The 19,769-nt window shown below is 40.9% G+C and overlaps 1 protein-coding gene across 3 annotated transcripts in view; it reads right to left on the reverse strand.

Annotated features, from left to right (window-relative positions):
* Window positions 1-19,769, reverse strand: part of LOC129132686 (transducin-like enhancer protein 4) — a 98,916-nt gene that overhangs the window by 34,566 nt on the left and 44,581 nt on the right. For 2 of the 3 annotated variants that reach the window (XM_077171349.1, XM_054652092.2), the window contains exons 7-8: window positions 9,260-9,464; window positions 8,835-8,851 (exon numbers count right to left, since the gene is read on the reverse strand). In XM_077171349.1, the coding sequence (XP_077027464.1) occupies window positions 8,835-8,851; window positions 9,260-9,464 (222 nt within the window). The remainder of the gene's footprint in view (window positions 1-8,834; window positions 8,852-9,259; window positions 9,465-19,769) is intronic. The other variant, XM_054652093.2, reaches the window with a different exon arrangement.

The raw sequence follows: 19,769 nt of genomic DNA on the forward strand, positions 1-19,769 counted from the left end.
GCTCTACCCCCTCTGCCAGGAGCTTGGGGCATCCCTGGGGTACCCTCCAGCTCTGGCCCTATTGCTACCAGCCAGCACAGCTCCACTGGTGCCAAGGAAAGAACAAACTAAAAAAGATTAATTCGCAGATGTTCATGCATTTCACACAGAGGGTGCCCTGTGGTCCGTTGCCAGGGCAACGGGAGACCACCAGCGCGCGCTTTATTGGCTTTATGAAGTGCGTCTCGGGGGCTATAGTCCGAGAAATGCTGCATGATAATCTTCAGGCTTTTCAGAAGCCTTGTTTTGTATTTATCCACATTTAACCCTCTGAGTGTTATTAAGAGCGCCACTATGTCTGGAATGACAAGGAATGTAGAGACAGGATGTGAGGAACACATCGTCTCCGTTTCCAGCCTAGAGACCCTGGAAAGCATGTCCTCAGCACCTGCCCTGCACTGAAGTTTTCACCCACGGCCTGCAGGTAGGCTGGCAGGTAAGCTGTTGTAGGGCAGACCTCAGTACAGCCATGTCTGGGGACAAAACTGACATCAGAAAGTGCAAATGCAACAAAAGTGTCACACTAGACTAACAGATAAGTGATGGCAAGAACGTTCTCTCAGTAACTTCAAAAGAAGATTAAAAAGAATGAAGATCATTTCATCAACTTTCTAGACACATGACACAAGAAAAAACACACTTTTATTTGGAATCCCAACACATGACACAGGCAAACCACCCATGCCAAAACCTTTACCAAAATTTATAAATTCACATAGAGAACTTCCCTTCCTCTCCTTACTCCAGGCCAGTGTCAGGTGTCTCCCCTAGCTGTCCTCTCACCTCTCCCAGAGCTGTCCTCTCTGCAGCCCCTCAAGGCCGCACTGCAGATGGGAGGGGCAGGAGGGAACAGGGGTTAAAATCACAAATGACACAACACCCCAAGCAGCAGCAGCCGCCACTGACATCAAGCGCTAATCCAGCAGGAGAAGAGAGGCAGAAAGCGAGGGTGGCAGAAGGGATCAGTAGAAGAAATGGCTTGCATTCAGACTTGCAGGAGAAAGAGCATGCAGAGACAATCATTTCCTGGGAAAAGCTAAAGCCTAACGAGAATTTACTCTGCCTCCTTTATTCAGACAACCAACCCCTTTGTGGCAGGGGCTTCCTGACTGACAGGAACCCAGGGCTCTTTAATAGGATTTCCATATTATTTCCAACACCTGCCTATAAGTTATTTGTTTACATTGAAGAAGGCGAGATTCTCAAATCAGGCATCTGCTTCTGGTTCAGGCATATTTTAGGAAACCATGTAGAAAGAAGCTTTGTTGCTATGGAGACATTTTTATTTTCTTCCATTAGTTGGATGAAAAACATTAGCATTTCCAATTTTTTGTTCTTCAAAAGGCCAAATGTCGCTTAAGAAAAGACAGAACTTTTCAAATTGCTATGCAGAATAGGCTAATCGAGCTTTAGATATTTAATTAATTATTCAACTCAATTAGAGCTGTACCAAAGAGAAGTAGGAAACAGTGCAATTTTCCTGCAAACTTCCCTCAATGGCCAATTCCTGCTGGCCAGTCTAATTGCTTTTTCCCTCAAAGCACAGCTAAAACTTTGTAGTTCATGTTGCACTCAACAATCTTGCATAACAACTTGCATATCAGTCAGACTACCCATTTCCCTAAGCCAATCATGTTGGACTAGGAATGTGCTCCTTTCCCAGAAAAGAGATAAGAAGACAAATATACTACTAGCATTCAGTGACTTTACCCATATGACAGAAACTTGCAATGCATGTCATGCATGTCATACATGTCACTGAATCCAGAAGGTGCACTCCCTTCCCTCCCTTTACCAGATAATCTTCGCATACCCAAGGAGTCCATTGATTCATGTAAAAATAAGGGATGTTTCAAGTTACTTTGGACCTAAGGGTTTTTTAAAGACAAAATTAAAATGCTACATGCTCCAAAAAACAAAACCAAAAAAAGAAAAAATCACAGCCAACAGAAATCTATAAGTCCCTCTTTTGACAAAAATTGATACATGTTGGTTTTTTCTCCCATTACATTGACAAACGTCTATGTAACTTGACCTGCAGATGTGTTCCTCATTCCAATTCATCCACCATGAGTAAACGAGTGTAAGACATGAAATCCAGTGTGTAAAGCATGATTTTAATTGCATGCTTACAATGAAAAAACTTGAAGAGATAGAATAAACAAATTAATTTCCTCCCTTTACTTCTCTTCCCCCAGCCATTATATTGTCAAAGCCTTTGCACTGGAGACCTTTCCACCCACCTCCTCATTCCAGCAAACTTCCTCTTCCTACTCTATGATGTGAAATCATAATCCTGTGTTATCAACATCACAGTCTGTTGCCATGGAAATAATTAGACATGACTGCTCAGGTTAGAAATTAGAGCCCATGTATGTATTTGCCTTCTGGGCGAAGAGAGCATCTGGATAGAGAATATTTGAGTTACCCTAAATCACCAAGTGGCAATACAAAAGTTTGACAGTGGGAAGCACTATGGGAATTTGACCAAATGTGGGGACACCCCTGAGTAAAAATCACCCTGTGGTAACGTGCACAAAGATGTAAGATAAGAGGACAGTGTGCCATTAATAGACAGAAGTGGGTAGAAAGCTATTGGGTAAAAGAGGTGGAGCCATCAAAACTACCATAAGCAGCTAATTCTTTGATGCCAGAGTATATGCTGTCACTTTCATATGAATATGAGTACTCTACACTAAATTAAACTTTCCAGATGACCTCCTGAAAAAGACTAAAGATGTGATATTGCATGAATGAAAGAAATTTAAAACTCAGTTGGGGTGGGGGGGAGAAAAGAAGAAAAAACTCAGCAGGGAGATACACACCTGAGGTTTAGTTTCATGTTCCTTTTAAAAACCACAGAGCCTGAATGACACACTACAAGTTTAGCCATTAAAAGGTTATTAAGAAAAAAAAGCAGAGCCAAAAAATCAGCTCCATAAGATAGACTGAGACAACAAACAGGACCTTGCTAATTAATATTTGTTCTGCTTCAGCAGACAGTTACTGGACGAGACTGCAACAAACAAGCATGTCTCACCCAATCACATCATTAATCCACTCACGTTCACCACCTGAGGACCAGCTATGCCCCACAGATATTTATTCATCTGTTCCACAAACAAACAATTACAACACATTTTCTGGAATTAGGGCACCTGTTACATTCGGCACAGTTTACACACCCAGAGGCAGATATCAATTAATACTGAAAAAATTACTGTATCAGAAGCCAACAGAAGTTACTCATTATTATTTGTTAATGCTACCCCCAAAACCACACCTCTTGCAGAGCAGTGTAGTTCAAATCTGCTCTGTTTAAAACTACTGCTTCATCAAAAGAGAAAGCAAATACATGCAAAGCTTCATTCCTGAACGGCAAAAGGTACAAACAGAATCCATGTGAGTCTGAAATATCTGGCCTGTGAAGTGTTTTTTAGCTGAATGGTGATTAATTGGCCAAATAACAAAATGATCAGGAAATAGATTCTGCAAATTCCTTTAAGTTTGTAACAGGTAGCCACATTTTTTTGGCTTGTTTCATAGACACTTGTGGGAACTCGGCACATCATTCTGGATGTCCAGAGTTACCGAGAGAACCCTTGGGGGGCTCGGAAATCCTGGAATGTTGCCAGGAATGTCTGGTGGCTTGATTTCGACTCCTCTAGGGATGTGACACCTGTTTGAGGGCATGAGAGTCACTTGGGAGTGAATGGTGGAGGAATGATGTATCTACAGGGTGAGATATAGATTTTAGGGTTTTGGTACAGGGGGCTATGGAGACAAGATGGAGGGATCAGGGCGTGTCTTGTCCTTCTTCTTTCTTCTTCTTGTCATCCATTTTCTGTTGTGATGTTGGCACTTGGGGATTGGTTCATGATGAAGGTGCACTTGCTAATATGGGTGAAAGGTATTGGGAAATAAAGGTAAATATGATGTACGTAGGTTTTAGTATAAAAAGACACGACCGCCCCGTGGCTGGTCAGAGTGCCCTTGGCTGCCTTGCTGGTCACACCTCGGCTGGGCAGAAAGAAAATTCTGTAGATAAGAAATAATAACCCATCTGAAGACTGAAAAACTGAAGAGTCCAGACTCGTCCTTTGAACTGTAAGCGGCCCCAGAACCACCCTACGCGTGTCTGGGCAGAGACAGACAGCCGACCGGACAACACTGAATGCTGAGACATTTGGCAGGACACTCACGCCTCTAGAGAAGTCCCATTTAAAAGAAACCTGATAATGAGGGCAAAGTCCACAAAATACATAACAGCAGCTTATGTGGTGTTCCTCTATCAGCAGAAGAACAAAGTCAGCAACATAATTACATTTGGTAATATCCAGAAATCTTATATGTTGGGGGATTTTTATTTTAAAGTATTTTTTTCTTTCCAGAAGTGCATCCACATATCTCCTCCAAGCATCAGGTTACTCACAGATTCAGGAGTAAGCAGCCTACTCACAACTAAATGAAAAGAGGTCTAAACACTTAATAATGGCTAACAGCTTGAGAAGCACTGGAGCACCTGCTACCACAAATGTAAATGTAATGTGTGAATCGCATCCATCCACTTTCCCTGTATCGCCCACATGTGTAATTATTAGCTTTCACACAGATTAAGGCAAAAGTAATTTTATTTCTAAATTCACCTCAATTTGCCCTGACAGACTTTTCCCAATTCATCAGTATGTTGGGCAGAAATCCACCCCAAAACTCCATTTGATGCATTATTTCATATATTTTCTTCTAAAATTCTTTTTTCCCCCCCCGAAGAATCTCAAACTAGGTGTTTTATTCCTGTCACAAGACTACAATTTTCAATTATTGGCACTTGTTACTGCTGAAACAGATCAAAATGAAAAAAGGTTTCATCGCCTTGGCAAGTCTTACTACAGGCATAGTCTCTGCCCCAAATAATTTAAAAATCAGATAAAGAAAAAAACCCTAACAACCAAAAAACAACCCAAAGAAACAAACCAACCAACCCCAAAAGAAAGGCAATGCTTAACAGGCATATAAAGAACAAGAGATCTACATTAGAAGTGATAAAAAGTTACACATGATGGATCCTGCGCATGAATTCACACGCGTCAGGAGACTCTGAGGTTCTTAAACAATCTGCTTGGGGACATCCATGTTGCCTCTGGCAGGTGCACAGCCCAGCCAGTATCTGGGAGCTCCTTCATTCCATTTGCTGCACTGAGAGCTATGGGAAGAGAGTGCCAGCACTACACTACTTTTTGTCAGGTGAAGCTTTTTTTACACAAGATGTTTCCATAGCTTCTCCAAAGGGAATGTATTGGAAAAGGAATTTTGTTAAGCACCAGAGAAGCTTTTGCCACCTTCGTTCCAGAGATGATACTAGGGCCGGAAAGAAGGACATGCCTCCTGCACCAAGAGTCCTCACAGGAGGTGGAAAAAACTTGTGCAAGTGCAATTTGCAAGAAAGAATCCACTTAAAATAATAATCCTTTCCTTTTCTTTCCCCTCTTAAAAAAAAATAAGTTTAATGGCTTTGAAAAGGACACACACCAAGTCCTCCACAAAAAGCTGTGCAGTTAACTGCAGAGCTGTTTGTCTTTCTGTCTAAACACATTATATTCCCTCAGAGCCCTTAAGCCAGGGCTGCACTTTGAGCACAGCCCTGGCACATGCCACCCTTCCCTTCCTTTTGTCTGCTCCACAGCCTTGCCACTGCACAAAGAGCACTCCCATGACCCTCTTTACAGCGTTTAGAATTTTCCCATACCTCAAACTTTGCAAAGAATTTGGAGGACTGGATCCAAGAAGAAATCAAAGAGCTCCCAAAGCTGCCCTTCTCTACAGAGCTTGCTGTGTCAATGCTGATCTATTATTTAGGAACAGCTCCTGGACAATCTTATATTACCTGAAGGTGACTACTCAGTTTCAGCAGTGAACTACTCAGTGAGGGGAGGTGCTGGGCAGGATCAGGCGTAACATGTCATGTCTGGTAGAGTGATGCAAACTGCCTTTTCCCTGGCTTGAACTAAGAGGAGAGTCAGGACCAGCGCAGATAGAGACAGCAAGTTTCAGTAAGAAAACTGCCCAGCAAATCCAAAGCTCTGTAAATAGTGGCAAGAAATGGGTCATTTCAGCCAAATTCCTTTCTTTGTAGAAATGGGTACTGTACCTTTGTTATCTGAATTCCACACTAAAGCGTAAATTTACACTTCATGAGCTATTTTAAAATCCACCCTGCTTAATAATCTATATCAGCAAGAAAACACTTTAAAGTGTCTCTCACAATTAAACCCAGGCACAACCTTATATAAATCAAAATTTTGCTACCATATCAAAACGTTACACTGGGGCTGTATAACATTGCCCATATCCTCATTACATGCTACACTAATTACTACCAACAGATTCAGAATTTTCTGCACATTAGAGGCTTTTAGAGGAGCTATAAAAAATTTCAGGCATCATTAATTTAAATTTGTATTGAAATTTCCTTTTGACAGATGGCCAAAAATTACTTACTATTTAGAGTACCAGAGCTTGCCTGTTTGCACATTGGAAGAGGAAAGGGAAAAATTAAAAGGAAGAAGGAAATTTATGTCACGTTCATCACCTGTTAAATGTTAAGGAGCATTATCCTGCATGAATAAATTATTTCATACAAGCACACAGACTCCAGCTGGTTCTGGCTGACAAAAACTGTCTCAAGTCACACAGCAGACAATCATAAAAAGCCTCTCTTAACCGGGAACCACTTAAGGGAGGAGGGATCGATTGAACAAGCAACTAACTGCTACTCTGGGCATCACTGAAAACATTTAAGGAAATTAGCAAACTATTTCACCTTGCAAAGCTGGCAGTAAGCCCCATAATACTGACACACAAGCCAATTCACAACCTGAGCACTGTGCAAGACAAACATCTACTTATCATTTCAAAGTAAACTACACAAAGTAGATGCCCTTCATTCCTTCTGGAAGCTGTATGAGTAACAGCAGCACTTTTGAATCCATCTCAGACAAAATCAGCCTTTTCAGTACAAATGCTCACCCTAATATCCATGTCAGCATAAACACCCCAACACCTCACATGATACAAAAACATGACTAGCATATATTGTTTAGAAACAGTGAATGGCATATATTAGCAATTCTTCTCAGTCACTTTCTTGAATGAAATCATCATGGTTTCAACTATATAGGTAAGCAAACTCACTCAAAAAACCACATGGTTTTGTGCTCTCACAGTTAGTTATGCATCCCACTTGCATTTGTAAGTTTGAGTGCAGGAAAAAGGAAAATGGACTAAGCTCATCTGTTCACAATGAAGACTAGGTTTTCTAGGGAAATTGTCATTAATGTGTACTCCAGCCCCATCGCATTAAGTAGTATTAGCAGTTTCCAGCCCTCATGACAAAAAGGCTGAAGTGAAATCCAGCACGCTGTTGTCTTAGGTCGGCAGATAGGCAGCTTCAGTGCCTTTGCTGCTCACGGTGAAAACTGACAGTTCCTGTCAGCTCCTGGTTGTTATGCAGAGCCATGTGTGTAACAGCAAAACTGACAACTATTGGCTCAGTTGCGCTTGGCTGGGACATGTCAGGAGTGCCAGTGGCAGAATGGGTGTGCTGGGATAAGCTGTGGGACACGTCCCCACCTGTAGCTGCCAAAGAACCAAGATGTCAGCTTTTGTGTCAGCCCTGGATGGACAGGTCTCTAGTGGGGGCGAAGCCTGTGCCCAGAACCATGCTTCTCCCAACACCATAAAGGGAACACTAGTAATATCTGCCTGACAAGATGCTGCTAATCTTGTGTAATGCACACTAGACTCATGCTGTGAACATCTCTTCCATCACTTCCTCAACCTCAAGAATATATTATATCTTCCTAAAAAAAGCACAACTAGAAAGCTGACAAACTGTTTCTAAGTGCTCCATAAGGTTGGTACAGGTCTTGCCGTTTATAAGAGAAATGTATCTTTCTTTTCACACTCAGCAGCACCTAATAAGGCTTGACCTTGTGTTTCTGAAAACCATGCAAACTAGGAGAGCAGACCCACAAACAAGAGGACAGGACTAACACACTCTCCAGGTGCAGCATTAAAACCACAGGAGTCCGTGGGAGACTCTGATGGCTATCAGTACGGAAAAGCATCACATGTCACTGAATCATACTTGTATCTATTACTGAATGCTCAAAATTATACAAGTTGCAAGGTATGTTATTACATCTACTTATTATCATCACCGTACACAGGATACAGGTATGCTGCAGACTCACTCAGAACCTGAAAATTATTTTTGGAAAAGGAAGGCAGAATCCTCAGTGCAAGCTTCAGTACCACGTTCATCAGGGGAAGGGCAGAGGGAAGGGCAGCTCACTCCTCTCCAACTACAGGATAGCAGGCAGCACCCTGCATTCCCCTGTGAGCAACAGAGCTCTCCTTCCTCAACTGCATTATAAGGAAATATCAGAATTACAATATACAGCATCCAAATGACTTAAGACTACTGGCTTATTCTTTCTGTCTCAAAAGCTTGGACACAGACCCTGGGCAGACCTTTCCTTCCACCCAAGAACAGCCTCAATGCTGTTCCGGTAAACTCACTGGTCAGCATGTTGCCTGCAATCCTAGCTGCCCCACTACCAGCCTTTGCCTAAATGTGATACACAGGCTATGCAGGGTGCTGCCAATCAACACAAGCATCACGACCCAGTTCCAGTTTGTGACTTTTTCCACCACTCTGTGCCACATTTCAGAAAAACGCAGTGTTCACGCAGCTCTGTTGAGCTACGCTTTACACCTATGAAACGGAATCCTACCTTGATGGAGTCTCTGTCTGCATGCAGAGCAGCCCCCATGCATAAGGAGGGGGAGATATGGTGGCAGGGGATAGGCATGGGGGGGAAGAAAAAAAGAAAGAGAAAAATACTAGTTAGTTTACACAAAATTATACATTTATCATACTCCGAAGAAAGAATCCTGATGTCTGTTAAATAATAAATTGCACAGATGTTAACTTTTCCGTACAGTTAATTATTAATGCTGTACAGCCAGATTTATAAAACTGTATTTCCAGCATTTGAACACAATTCCTGGCTACTGCTCGATAATAAACACTGAAGTAATTAGCTAGGAAATCTTCTGAAAATTGCTCCTCGCTCCCCCACCTTCGCTTGCTTTAAACGGGAGAATTTAAAAAAAAAAAAAGGAAACCAAAGCCACACACTCCTCTGGCAGGGCCTACCTCTTTGGTGATCATTATCATGGTGCTTCTTCTCATCTTTAATTGGGAGGTGGGACTGCCCCCCCAGTGCACTGGAGAGTGCCAGGAGACCAGCACTACTGCCAATGGGTGGGATGGCTGGAGGCTGCAAGCCAGAGGGGTGCGGAGTGAGCGGCACGGGGAGACCATGTCCGTGTGACAAGTGCTGGGCCTGGAGTTGTTGCTGCTGTGAAAAACAAAACACAGATATTGAATTTGTTCAGGGAGCTGGGGATTGTCTAACTGATCACCTACATCAACTGTGACTGATCAGATCAATCAACGCATCTGATCAATCCAAACAGCCTGGTGCCTTAAAAATGTCCAGATGTTTGGACACAACATATTTGGTAAAACTCAGACTGAACTGGAAAACAACAACAACAAAACTTAAAAAATAAAAAGAAGAAAGCAAATGAATTCATTTTGGTGAATTTTTTATTTTTTTGACAGAGGTATTATGCTTTTCTCTTTCTAGTAGAAACACACCATGTACACATCTAATCAAAACATATGTAACTGTAAAAGCAGTTATATAATGAAAAAAAAAGCTGAAAATTGAGAAAATTAGTGTTAAACAGTTCTCCCAGCGCTACTGCACAGCATGCAGTGAAAGTTAATTTGAAAGAGAAAACCTGAATTAACAATCCAGAAAAGGAAACTGGTTGCAGCCACCGTTTTAAGCCCTTTAAGTGTCCTCAGCGGTACTTGAGCAAATTACTAAAGAAAATCTAATGTAGCAAGGCTTGGGTCCTCCTGTAGGCTTGCTCAATAATGCTGAAATAATTGGGCACTCTGTGCACGTTTAGTGATGCTCGAATGAAAAGCTAGAGGCCTGCCCTTGTACTCTTCTCTAGCTGCTGACTCTGTGTTGTGACAGGTTTATTTGAGTAGGACTGTGATGCATGCACCAGTAACTGCACTGACAAGAGTTTAAAGTCATTTTTACCAGTACACTGGCAACACATAGAGAAAGCCCTTGAGAGGTTCGAATTGGAGTGCTTGACCTCAACCAGGGCTGCATCAAGCTCTGTGCTATACTAACCACTGTGGAGTAGATAGACTGTTGCTATTCGTTGGAAAGGCAGCAGAAAAAAACCTTGACAAATCAACAACAAAAACCAAACAGGTGAAAAAGTTTAGTTAAATATATCCCAAGAGAGATCTGTTCAGGTCTAAAGCTTACACACTAACCATCCAGCTAATTTCTGTTCATAGAAAAATCAGATAACCCCTAGAATTTTCTTTTCATTTTCAAGCAGTTATTGCCCAGAATAAGTCAAATCTCAAGTCCTCTAGCATTGTTCTCCCCCATCTGCATGTCTGTACACAGGATTTAGAAGAAATAAAAAGTTAACTGGTTTTGCATAAAACCATTCCACTTTAAACTTCTAAGACTTACTTATATAAGGGTGAGCTGAAAGTAAAAGGCTGCAAGTCACAGCAATCTAGATAACCCTTGCAGCACACTTTTCACATAGCTCCCTTGACACCCCACCCTGAAAGTACAGCTCCTTCTCTTCTGCTTGGAAATAAACCTCATGCAGTGGAATCAGACTGGCAGTGGCATGCACACATCATCTGATCCAGACCAGTACCAGGGAAAATACATCAATGATTGACAAGAAAGCTATGGGGGAATAAAAATACAGAAGATGGCGGGAGGCAGACCAAAATCAAAACCGAACAAAAACCCAAAAAGAAGTTCTTCCAAGTGGAAGAAGAAGAAAAGGGTAAATCTTTTTCCTGCTTGTGAACCCATGTCATTCTAGCAGGTGTTCCTTCTTGTAGAACATACCAAACCCATTTTGCTTGCTTGATGCTCTTATGGCAGTATGCTTTATTCTTCAGAATATTAAATTAGCTACAATGAAACAAAGCAAGAGCAAATAGTGTATTGTTTAGCTTCAGGGTTTGAACAGGGCTGCCTTACAGCAATCTGGCGTGCCTGACTTGGGGAGGGAGGAGAAGAACAAGCAAAAGAAAAGGGACGAACAAAATAATCTGTGTTCTGCTACCTGGATTTGAACAAGGAATTTCCTATTCCTATTTGATAATGTGCTATAAACCACTGCATGAAGATCTCTGTCTGAATCTGCCAGTGGCTTAAAGACTTTGAGAAGAGCCTGAGAATATCAACAGTGAGCTTTCCCCTTGTTAACTATTATACTGTCAACTGAAGAGGAACACTCATTACACACTACTGTACAATCCATAGAGATCTGCCTATTGACCTACCCAATTTGCATTATATGACCTCCTCTATTGACATAGGATGGTTTCCAAAGAACTGGAAGAAAACCGCACTGTGAAGGTTTTTTACTTGTCTTTGATAGGAATCTCTCTTCATAGTTCAGCAAGACAACAGCACCGACTGAAGCCTGGAACAACTGAACATCATTAATGATTCTCAGACATAATGTGGTCTTTAAGAATAGTAGCCTAGCAGCTTGAGATCACCCAGAACAGCTGGGCTGTGCCAGTCCATCTTGCCCAAGAATCAAAGTGTTTTCACTGCAAGCTGAATTGCAGAGAGCTCTGAAAATAACTGCAAAGAGTAGGGAATTATAAAACCAAACCCAGAGCCCTCCTGCCATAGAGAACTTTTCTGGAGACCAAGTTCTTCCATTTGAAGTAATGGGAACCTGAAATCTGGTATCGAGGCCTCAGAAGCAACAAAGTGTCATTCACTGATACAGCAGAACTTCAGCGTCATTAAGTCACTTTGTAACAGCAGAAAGAAAATGCTTTGGTATGACAACTAGACTGCAAAATAAGTCTAAACTAACTCCCAAAATTTCAGCATAGCACACATCCTGTGCCACACAAGGATAATATTGTTGCATACTGTTAGATGGGGTGGGAGTAAAACTTCAACAACAGAAAGAGGATTGTGGACTAGGACTGTATGGGTACGGGAAAGACTATGACCTCCTCCAATATAAGGAGAAATGCTGAACACCAAAAATGAGGCACTGGTCCAAAACCAGAAAGGAAGCAAATGCAAGTGAAACACTGGGTAGGCTTTTGCTCTCAAAATATATAAGCAGAAAAGGAAATAAAAGTATATAATCACATAATTAATAATGCTGTTTGCTAATAGGCTTAGTCAAGAAGGTAAAGATGAAGTGGCATCTCTTTCATTTCCTATTACTGTATACAAATACCCACAATGACAGCTTGACTTTGTTTTTCCATTGCTTATAGGCATCACTGGTGAGAATCAGGTGGCCTACATGCAGCAATTTCTTGAAATGGAAAGTTATAGAAAAATGGGCAATTCATTAGTCCACTGGGCATGAGATTAATGCTACCAAGTGGTAAAAAAGGGTGATCTCCTCTAGTCATCAAAATGCCAAAGTTATGGAGGGGTAAGTAGGGAGATAGTTACTCTCCACACACAGAAATATTCCATTATGGAAGAAAGTTCACACTTGTTTCTGCCTGTAGCATGAATTTAGATCGTAAAACCTGACACAATTTAAAAACTTGCAAGGAAAGCCTGAAAATGAGCCAACTGAGGAACTACATAATTTTTTAAGTTGCTGTAATGCCTTCTCTTCCCCTTCTCCATCTTCTCTGTAATTTGTAATCTTTGGTCATGTTATTTATGAACTCCTAGCATGTGTAGCATGTGGTTAACTTCAGACAATCCCATCACATTTGACTACAGTATGTGTAAGTCAAGCATACATCTTCAGCATTAATGCATAATAGGTGCAAACTTGGAAAGGCAGACTTTATGATGCTGTAAATTTTCCAGAATTATTTGAAGATAAAAACATCAGGAGTTACTAGCAAGAAATACACCCTATGGAATTACAAAATAGATTGCAATGTTTTTAAGGAGCATTCAACACACACAAAATATAAGAGCACAGGGTAAGCACAGCAATCAGAAAGAAACCAAAAGAGAAGACTGCATTCCTTTAGTAGTAAGTTTAGGAAGATGATAACTTAAATCAGCTGAGTAGTAAAAACTGAAGTAAAGCTTTCAAAACACATTAACACACGTCAAATAAAGATAACATCTGGCTGCTACTAATGGTATTTTCTTTTCTGTATATTCTTCTAGGCTGTCTAGAGTAAGGAATAAAATAACTCCAAAGTCACATTTACACAAATAGGTAAAAAAGATTTGCTGAAGGCTTTTATCTGAGTAACAGTAATTCTTAGAACCGCCATTCTAAATGTTGATGCTTAGCTTAATTCTTTTCCCAACACATCTTAAGAGATCAACTTTTAAGTAAAATGTGATAACAAACCCACAAACAAATTAGCTTTAAATGCTCTCTTGTTATAGTCAGCACATTCAAAGCCTATTTTCCTGGAAGAGGTTCAAGTTTTTACTGGATATTTTCCAAGCGGCTTGTATTGCAGTAATCTACCACTTTCCCTCTTACAGACCCTGAGAAGTCACAGCCATTACTTAAACAACCTGAACATACTACTATAACCTGAAGAAATTTCTAATGTTAACAAACTAATGTCTTAAAAAGATATTTTTTCTTTTATACTTTTACACATGTTCACTACTCATACCTGCAACACTGCTGGGAGAGGACCTCAAAAATCCGAATCAAATAGTTTCACTGTTTATTTGAAACAAGTTAAGTGATGTGGTTGGTTGCTCAGAGTGAATCATGAGTAAGATAATATACCGACAAAACTGAAACCAAGCTGAAGAGGAAACAAAGACATAGAAACAATGGCTCAAGAGTACACAATATCAATGTCGGTGGTTTGAAAACCAGTAAAGGCAATTCTTTGGCACACACAGTTACAAGTGTACTTAAGATGATATGAACTTTTATCTGTTGTGCCTGTTCGCACCCTTGATGTGATCTGTACGGTTTGTACTTCCTTTGTACTGCTCTCTCTCTGCTGGCAGATACTTAAAAAATAAAAAACAGTTTTTCTGATGTTATGATAAAAGACACCAAAACAGCCCACAAAGAGTCATATAGCAGCTCCTCCAGTGGCATGGTTCTGGAGCTATATGGATATATACCATATAACGGGTTTGCATACAGAAACAGTGGTACTGATGAAGAGTAGAACAAATTACTACTCTTACTCTTTAAAGGGAGAGTGAGCATATTGAAAATTATTACAGTGCCCAGAGTAAAAAGAAATAACCTGGTGGGAATCCTACTACAGACCACCAAGATGAAGAGGCAGAAGAAATATTCTATTTGTGAGGAAGAAGAAATATTCTTCTTCTGTAAGCAGCCAGCAGAATTCTCAAAATCACCGGCCCTTCCTCTCATAAGGGATTCCAATTTAAAAGATGCCTACTGGAAATACAACAAAACAGAGAGGAAACAGTCCAGGAGGTTTCTGGAGGATAATTTCCTGACACAGTAGGGATGAGAGAGACAACAAGGGTTGGTGCCCCACTGGACCTGCTGTTTGTGAACAGAAAGAGATTAGTGAGAGAGGTGGTGGTCAGAGGCCCTCTTGGCCCAGCCAGCATGGGTTTATGAAAGGCACATCCTCCACATCCTGTGGATGTTGTCTACATGGACTTTAGTAAAGCTTTTGACACCTTATAACATTCTCTTGGAGAGACTGGCTTCTCATGGTGTGGATGAGTGCACTCTTTGCTGGGTATAAACTGACTGGATGGTTGGGGCTGCAACGCTGGTGAAAAGAGTTACACCAGCTGGCAGCCCAGGGCTCAGCGTTGAAGAAAGCTCTGCTGAATATCCTTACTGACAATCTGGACAAGGGGATTGAGTGCCGCCTCAGTCAGCTGGCAGATGACACCACGTTGGGCAGGAGGGCAGGAAGGGTCTGCTGAAGGTTCTTGAGGGATTAATGAGCCAAGGCTTAATGGTATAAGGCTCAACAAGACCAAGTCATGACAGCCCCATGCAGTGGTACAGGCTGGAGGCAGAGTGGCCAGAGACCTGACTGGTGGAAAAAAAACTGGAAGTGCTGGCTGACAGCAGCTGAACATGAGCCAGCAGTGTGCCCAGGTGGCCAGAAAAGTCAATGGCATCCTGGCCTTTATCAGCAATAGTGTGGCCAGCAGGACCAGGGAACAGATCACTGCCCTGTACCGCCACTGATGAGGACACACCTGGAGTTCTATGTCCAGTTCTGGGTCCCTTAATGCAGGAAAGATATTGAGGTGCTGGAGTGTGTCCACAGAAGGGCAACAGAGCAAATGAAAGGGTCCAGAACACAAGTCCTGTGAGGAGTGGCTAAGGCAGCTGGGGTTGTCTGGACAGAAGAAAAGGAGGCTCAGAAGACATTATCACTGTCTACAACAGCCCGAAAGGAGGTTCTAGTGCAGCGGGAATCAGTCTCTTTTACCAGATGGCTATTGGATGAGAGGAAACAGCCTCAAGTTGTGCCGGGGAGGTTTAGATTGGATATTAGGAAAAACCTCTTCCCTGAAAACCCAGTCTTGCATCGGAACAGGCTGCCCAGGAAGGTGGTGGAACCACGATACCTGGGGAAGCACTCAGAAAAACTTTTGGATGTGGCACTTGGGAACATGGTTTAATTGTGAACACAGTGGTGCTGATCTGATGGTTGGATTCAATGGTCTTAGAAATCTTTTCCAACATAAAAAATTTCTGTGATTCTATGTAATGTATCAGCAATTAGTGGAAACTCTAAGCGCTCAGATGCAACTTATCTACTAGAAAATTTGCATGTGTCTGTTCACAAAGGGGAATGAATACAGACCTTAAAAAATCTAGGATTAAGAATGAAAAATGATGAAAAAGGAGAGAGAATAAGGAGCAGACTAGTAATAATAATAATAAGGATAATAATAATTTTTTTTTTAAGAATCAAATACCATGTTACTTGCTCTCTAAGATTCAGAAATTTATGTCTTTGAGGATGCTGATTCCACAGAAGGAAAGCAAGCTCTACTGACAAAACTAAAGAGGAGAATGAAAAAATCAATAGCTGTCATTAATCAGAAGAGGAGCATTTAGAGCTCCTACATAAATAACAAAGAAACCATCAGAATCATATCTCTACAAATTGCTTCAAAGATCTTTTAAGTGATCTAGGAACAAAAAGTCATCTCCCAAATCATATTGTGGGATGAAAAGCAATACATGCAGAGCACATTTCCGTTCTTAATCATGTATATAGGAATATCTGTCAGGATACATGTTTCACCATTTGTCCTCCCTTCCACTCTAATGACTATTTTTCACCCAGCAAAACAGCACAGATAGAGGACAAAAAATTAATACAACCTACTAACAAATAAAAGATTCATGGCCAAAAATTGGACATAATCTTATAAAGGGAAAACCTAGTCCTCTGCAAAAGGCTAAGTTCACCTTCCCACAGTATTAGAGTCCAGTAGTTCCTTCTTCTGATTGCAGGACTTCACCTCAATTTCACACTGGAGGTGGAGGGAGGAAGAATAAAACTCTTCAAAATCACTTTCTATTATCATTTAATAAAGGGCAGAAATTTCCACATAAATCTCTTCCTCCTTCTCCCCCATCAATTTCTATTTAAGGTAAAGAAAATCCACATCTGCCAGAGAAGGCAGAAAGCACAAATTGTAAGCTAAAGGCCTTGCCATGAGGAGTGCCAGTGGTGTGATATGCGCCTTGACATTTCAAACCTCTGCTTCAAAACCTTTCCACACAGACCAGTGCAAAAAATAACAACAGCAGCAAATCTGTGTTTTCTGCTATGTATAAACAGATGGCAAAATCAATCTCTGGCTAAGTAGGTGCACACTGGTTTAGGTACCTTATTTACCAAATGCTCCACTAATGTCCTATCCATAGGCACTGGGAAGGGATTTTATTTTTTTTCTCCTCTGGACTAACAGTAAAAAGACAGCATTTCTATTGGGACTCTGTAATTTTTGGTCCTTTCCTTTAGAAATGAGAGTAATATCTGTGCTTTTCCCAGCAGACTTATAAATAATCTTCTAGGGTCACCACAGTAAACAGTTTCTGAAACCTTGGGCTAAAAAGTGAAAAAGTTACCATCTGAGATGTATCACAAATCAAACAATAAAAGCTAGAAGTTAAGCAATGGCACTGGTCAGAGAGAGATTCGAGTGGCTAAATCCATACGCAATTCTATTACCAGAGCTTTTAAATGTGGCAACTATAATTCACTTCTAAGATTCTTCACAAGGTATGGTTTTAGAGCCATGTAATACCAATATAAAACAGATGCATGTTATGCATCTCACAGATATATTTCTCTAATGCATCTTATCAAGTCAATCCTTACCAAGTCAAATTTCTACATAGTACTTACTGAGAAGTGGAGATTCCTTAACTCTAAGTGCTAACACGATGCTTCTTCATGCTTACAGCACACAAGTACACACTGTGTTGGATTTCAACAAGTTGTCTTTCCTTGAGATAAAAACCTGGGTTGCACAGACTGATCCATTCTTTCCAGCCCATTCTGTGTCTTTAAAGATGGCTATTTCTGGTGCAGCTGTGGTCCTGTGCAGAGGACTGTAATGCCTGCTCTTCTCAGAGCTGAGCAGCCTCTTCCCAGAAGTGTTAGGAGACATGGATACCATTACCCCTCTCCAAGCAGATTTCACTGTGAGATGTAGTGTTATGCCTCTTTAATGTAGTGCCCATTAGCCAGGTAACTGAAAGTTAAAGTGAATTCTTTTGCTTTAGTGCAGTTTCCTGCACTAAAGAGGAAAGAGCCTAGTTACAGTGGCTTCAATAAAGGAAGATTGACAAGGATCAAATCATCTGGATTTAAATTGCAGCCCCAAGACTCTGGAACAACCACTTGTTCTTTTTGCCTTAGCCTCTTTAAAAAGTATAACAGAGAAAGCAGTAGACCTCTGTTCCACAAACAATCCTGAGTTAGTTCGTCAGTGTTTGTGATGCATTCATATACCCAAGGACAAGACTGTGAAGGATTCAGCAAGCAATAGGCAAGTAACTGTCTTGCTAATAAAAGTCAAACGTTCTGAAACATCAGACAGTGTAAGACCTTCTAAATTCCTTCTTCATTGATGGACTTAACATGCTGAAATACTCTACTTATGCAGTATTTTAGTGTCCATCCCAGTTAATCACTAGAGCTCTTGCTCTGGTCCTACATTTAAGATTGAAGACATGAAAAGAACTACTCACCTACCTGAAGCAATGCAAACATTTACCTGACTCACTCTACAATACAGTCCTGGTCCTCATTCATTGCTGTAGGCAGCAGCATACAAAGTGTGGTTGGGAAGAAGTCTAGGTGGCAAATATATGACCTTGTTTAGGGGTGGTATCAGGACTCCTGTAGCTGAAACCGTGATACAATAGCACCTTTCTTTAGGCCATACTGTACAGAAAGGGTACCTATTTAAACAGACAGCATCATCACTGAGTACATAAACATTGCTGATTTTGCAGTCAAGTGGTTTTGGAAAATCCCTGTCTTTACAATACTGTAAAACCTAATAGATAGACTTTTTTTCCCCCAGAGAACTAGTATAAAGCTATCACTGAAGGCAATACACAGCATATAACAAGACCAAGATGGAACACAATACATCTGTATATGGTTGGCAACAGCTTCCACTTAACTGGAGTACAGACCCCGCTGGCAACAGTATTGTCTGATTTCTACAGCATGTGAAGTGAAACCACACAAATATAAGTAATAAAGAAAATATTACATATGTTCATGTTACAGAATATTACAAAAATCCTCCACAACTCTTCATATTTGCACTGATTAACCCTAATTTGAAAAACAAGGTACAGTGGTCACACAGCTTGAGAAACATTGAGGCCAACGTCAGCTCTCCTGCCGGATGAGATGGAGCGTGTGAGCCACAACATTCGTGTCACACGCGTTTAGCTGGGCAGAACGAGCAAAGGCCTCTGGCACCAGCATATTGGCAGTGAGAGGCTCTAAGTGGTCAGCACTTCACACTGCAACAGCACTGACTGCTCATATAGTGATAGACCAATATAAATTCAACTAGCTACCACAGTTACTGATAATAGGACAAAAAGCGGAAGTGTGGCAGCCCACTCAAAGTGTAGCAACAGTATTTAAAACTCATCCTAGGCAATATGGAACCTGGAAATTATTTACATTCCAATTAATTCCCTCAAAAATCCCTAAAAAGATAATTTTCAGTTTCCTTAAATGAAGACACTGCATACGGAAGAGATTTATTTAAATTAGACCTCACCTTCAAGGCTCTCTCTGAGGCTGACACATGGGAATAAAGGAACAAGATGATAAATTCCTCAAAAACACATCTTTGCAACCAAAAAACTGGGTGTCTTTAACTCAGCCAGACTTCAGGTGAATAATTCAAAACCAAAAGTGCTCACCCAAAAGCTTCTACAAATCAATTTCAGTCTCTAGGCAGGATCAAAATATTTGCAGGACCATATGACCACTAAATAAAAAATCAGCAAACAAGAGTAATTAAATGGGGAGCAATGAATTTCAACATTTCTTTAGGGTACACAAACAAACATAATTCGAAGCATATAGCTATTAAGTCAACATC

The sequence above is a fragment of the Agelaius phoeniceus genome, chromosome Z (genome assembly GCF_051311805.1).
Source record: "Agelaius phoeniceus isolate bAgePho1 chromosome Z, bAgePho1.hap1, whole genome shotgun sequence".
In the NCBI taxonomy this organism is placed as follows: Eukaryota; Metazoa; Chordata; class Aves; order Passeriformes; family Icteridae; genus Agelaius; species Agelaius phoeniceus.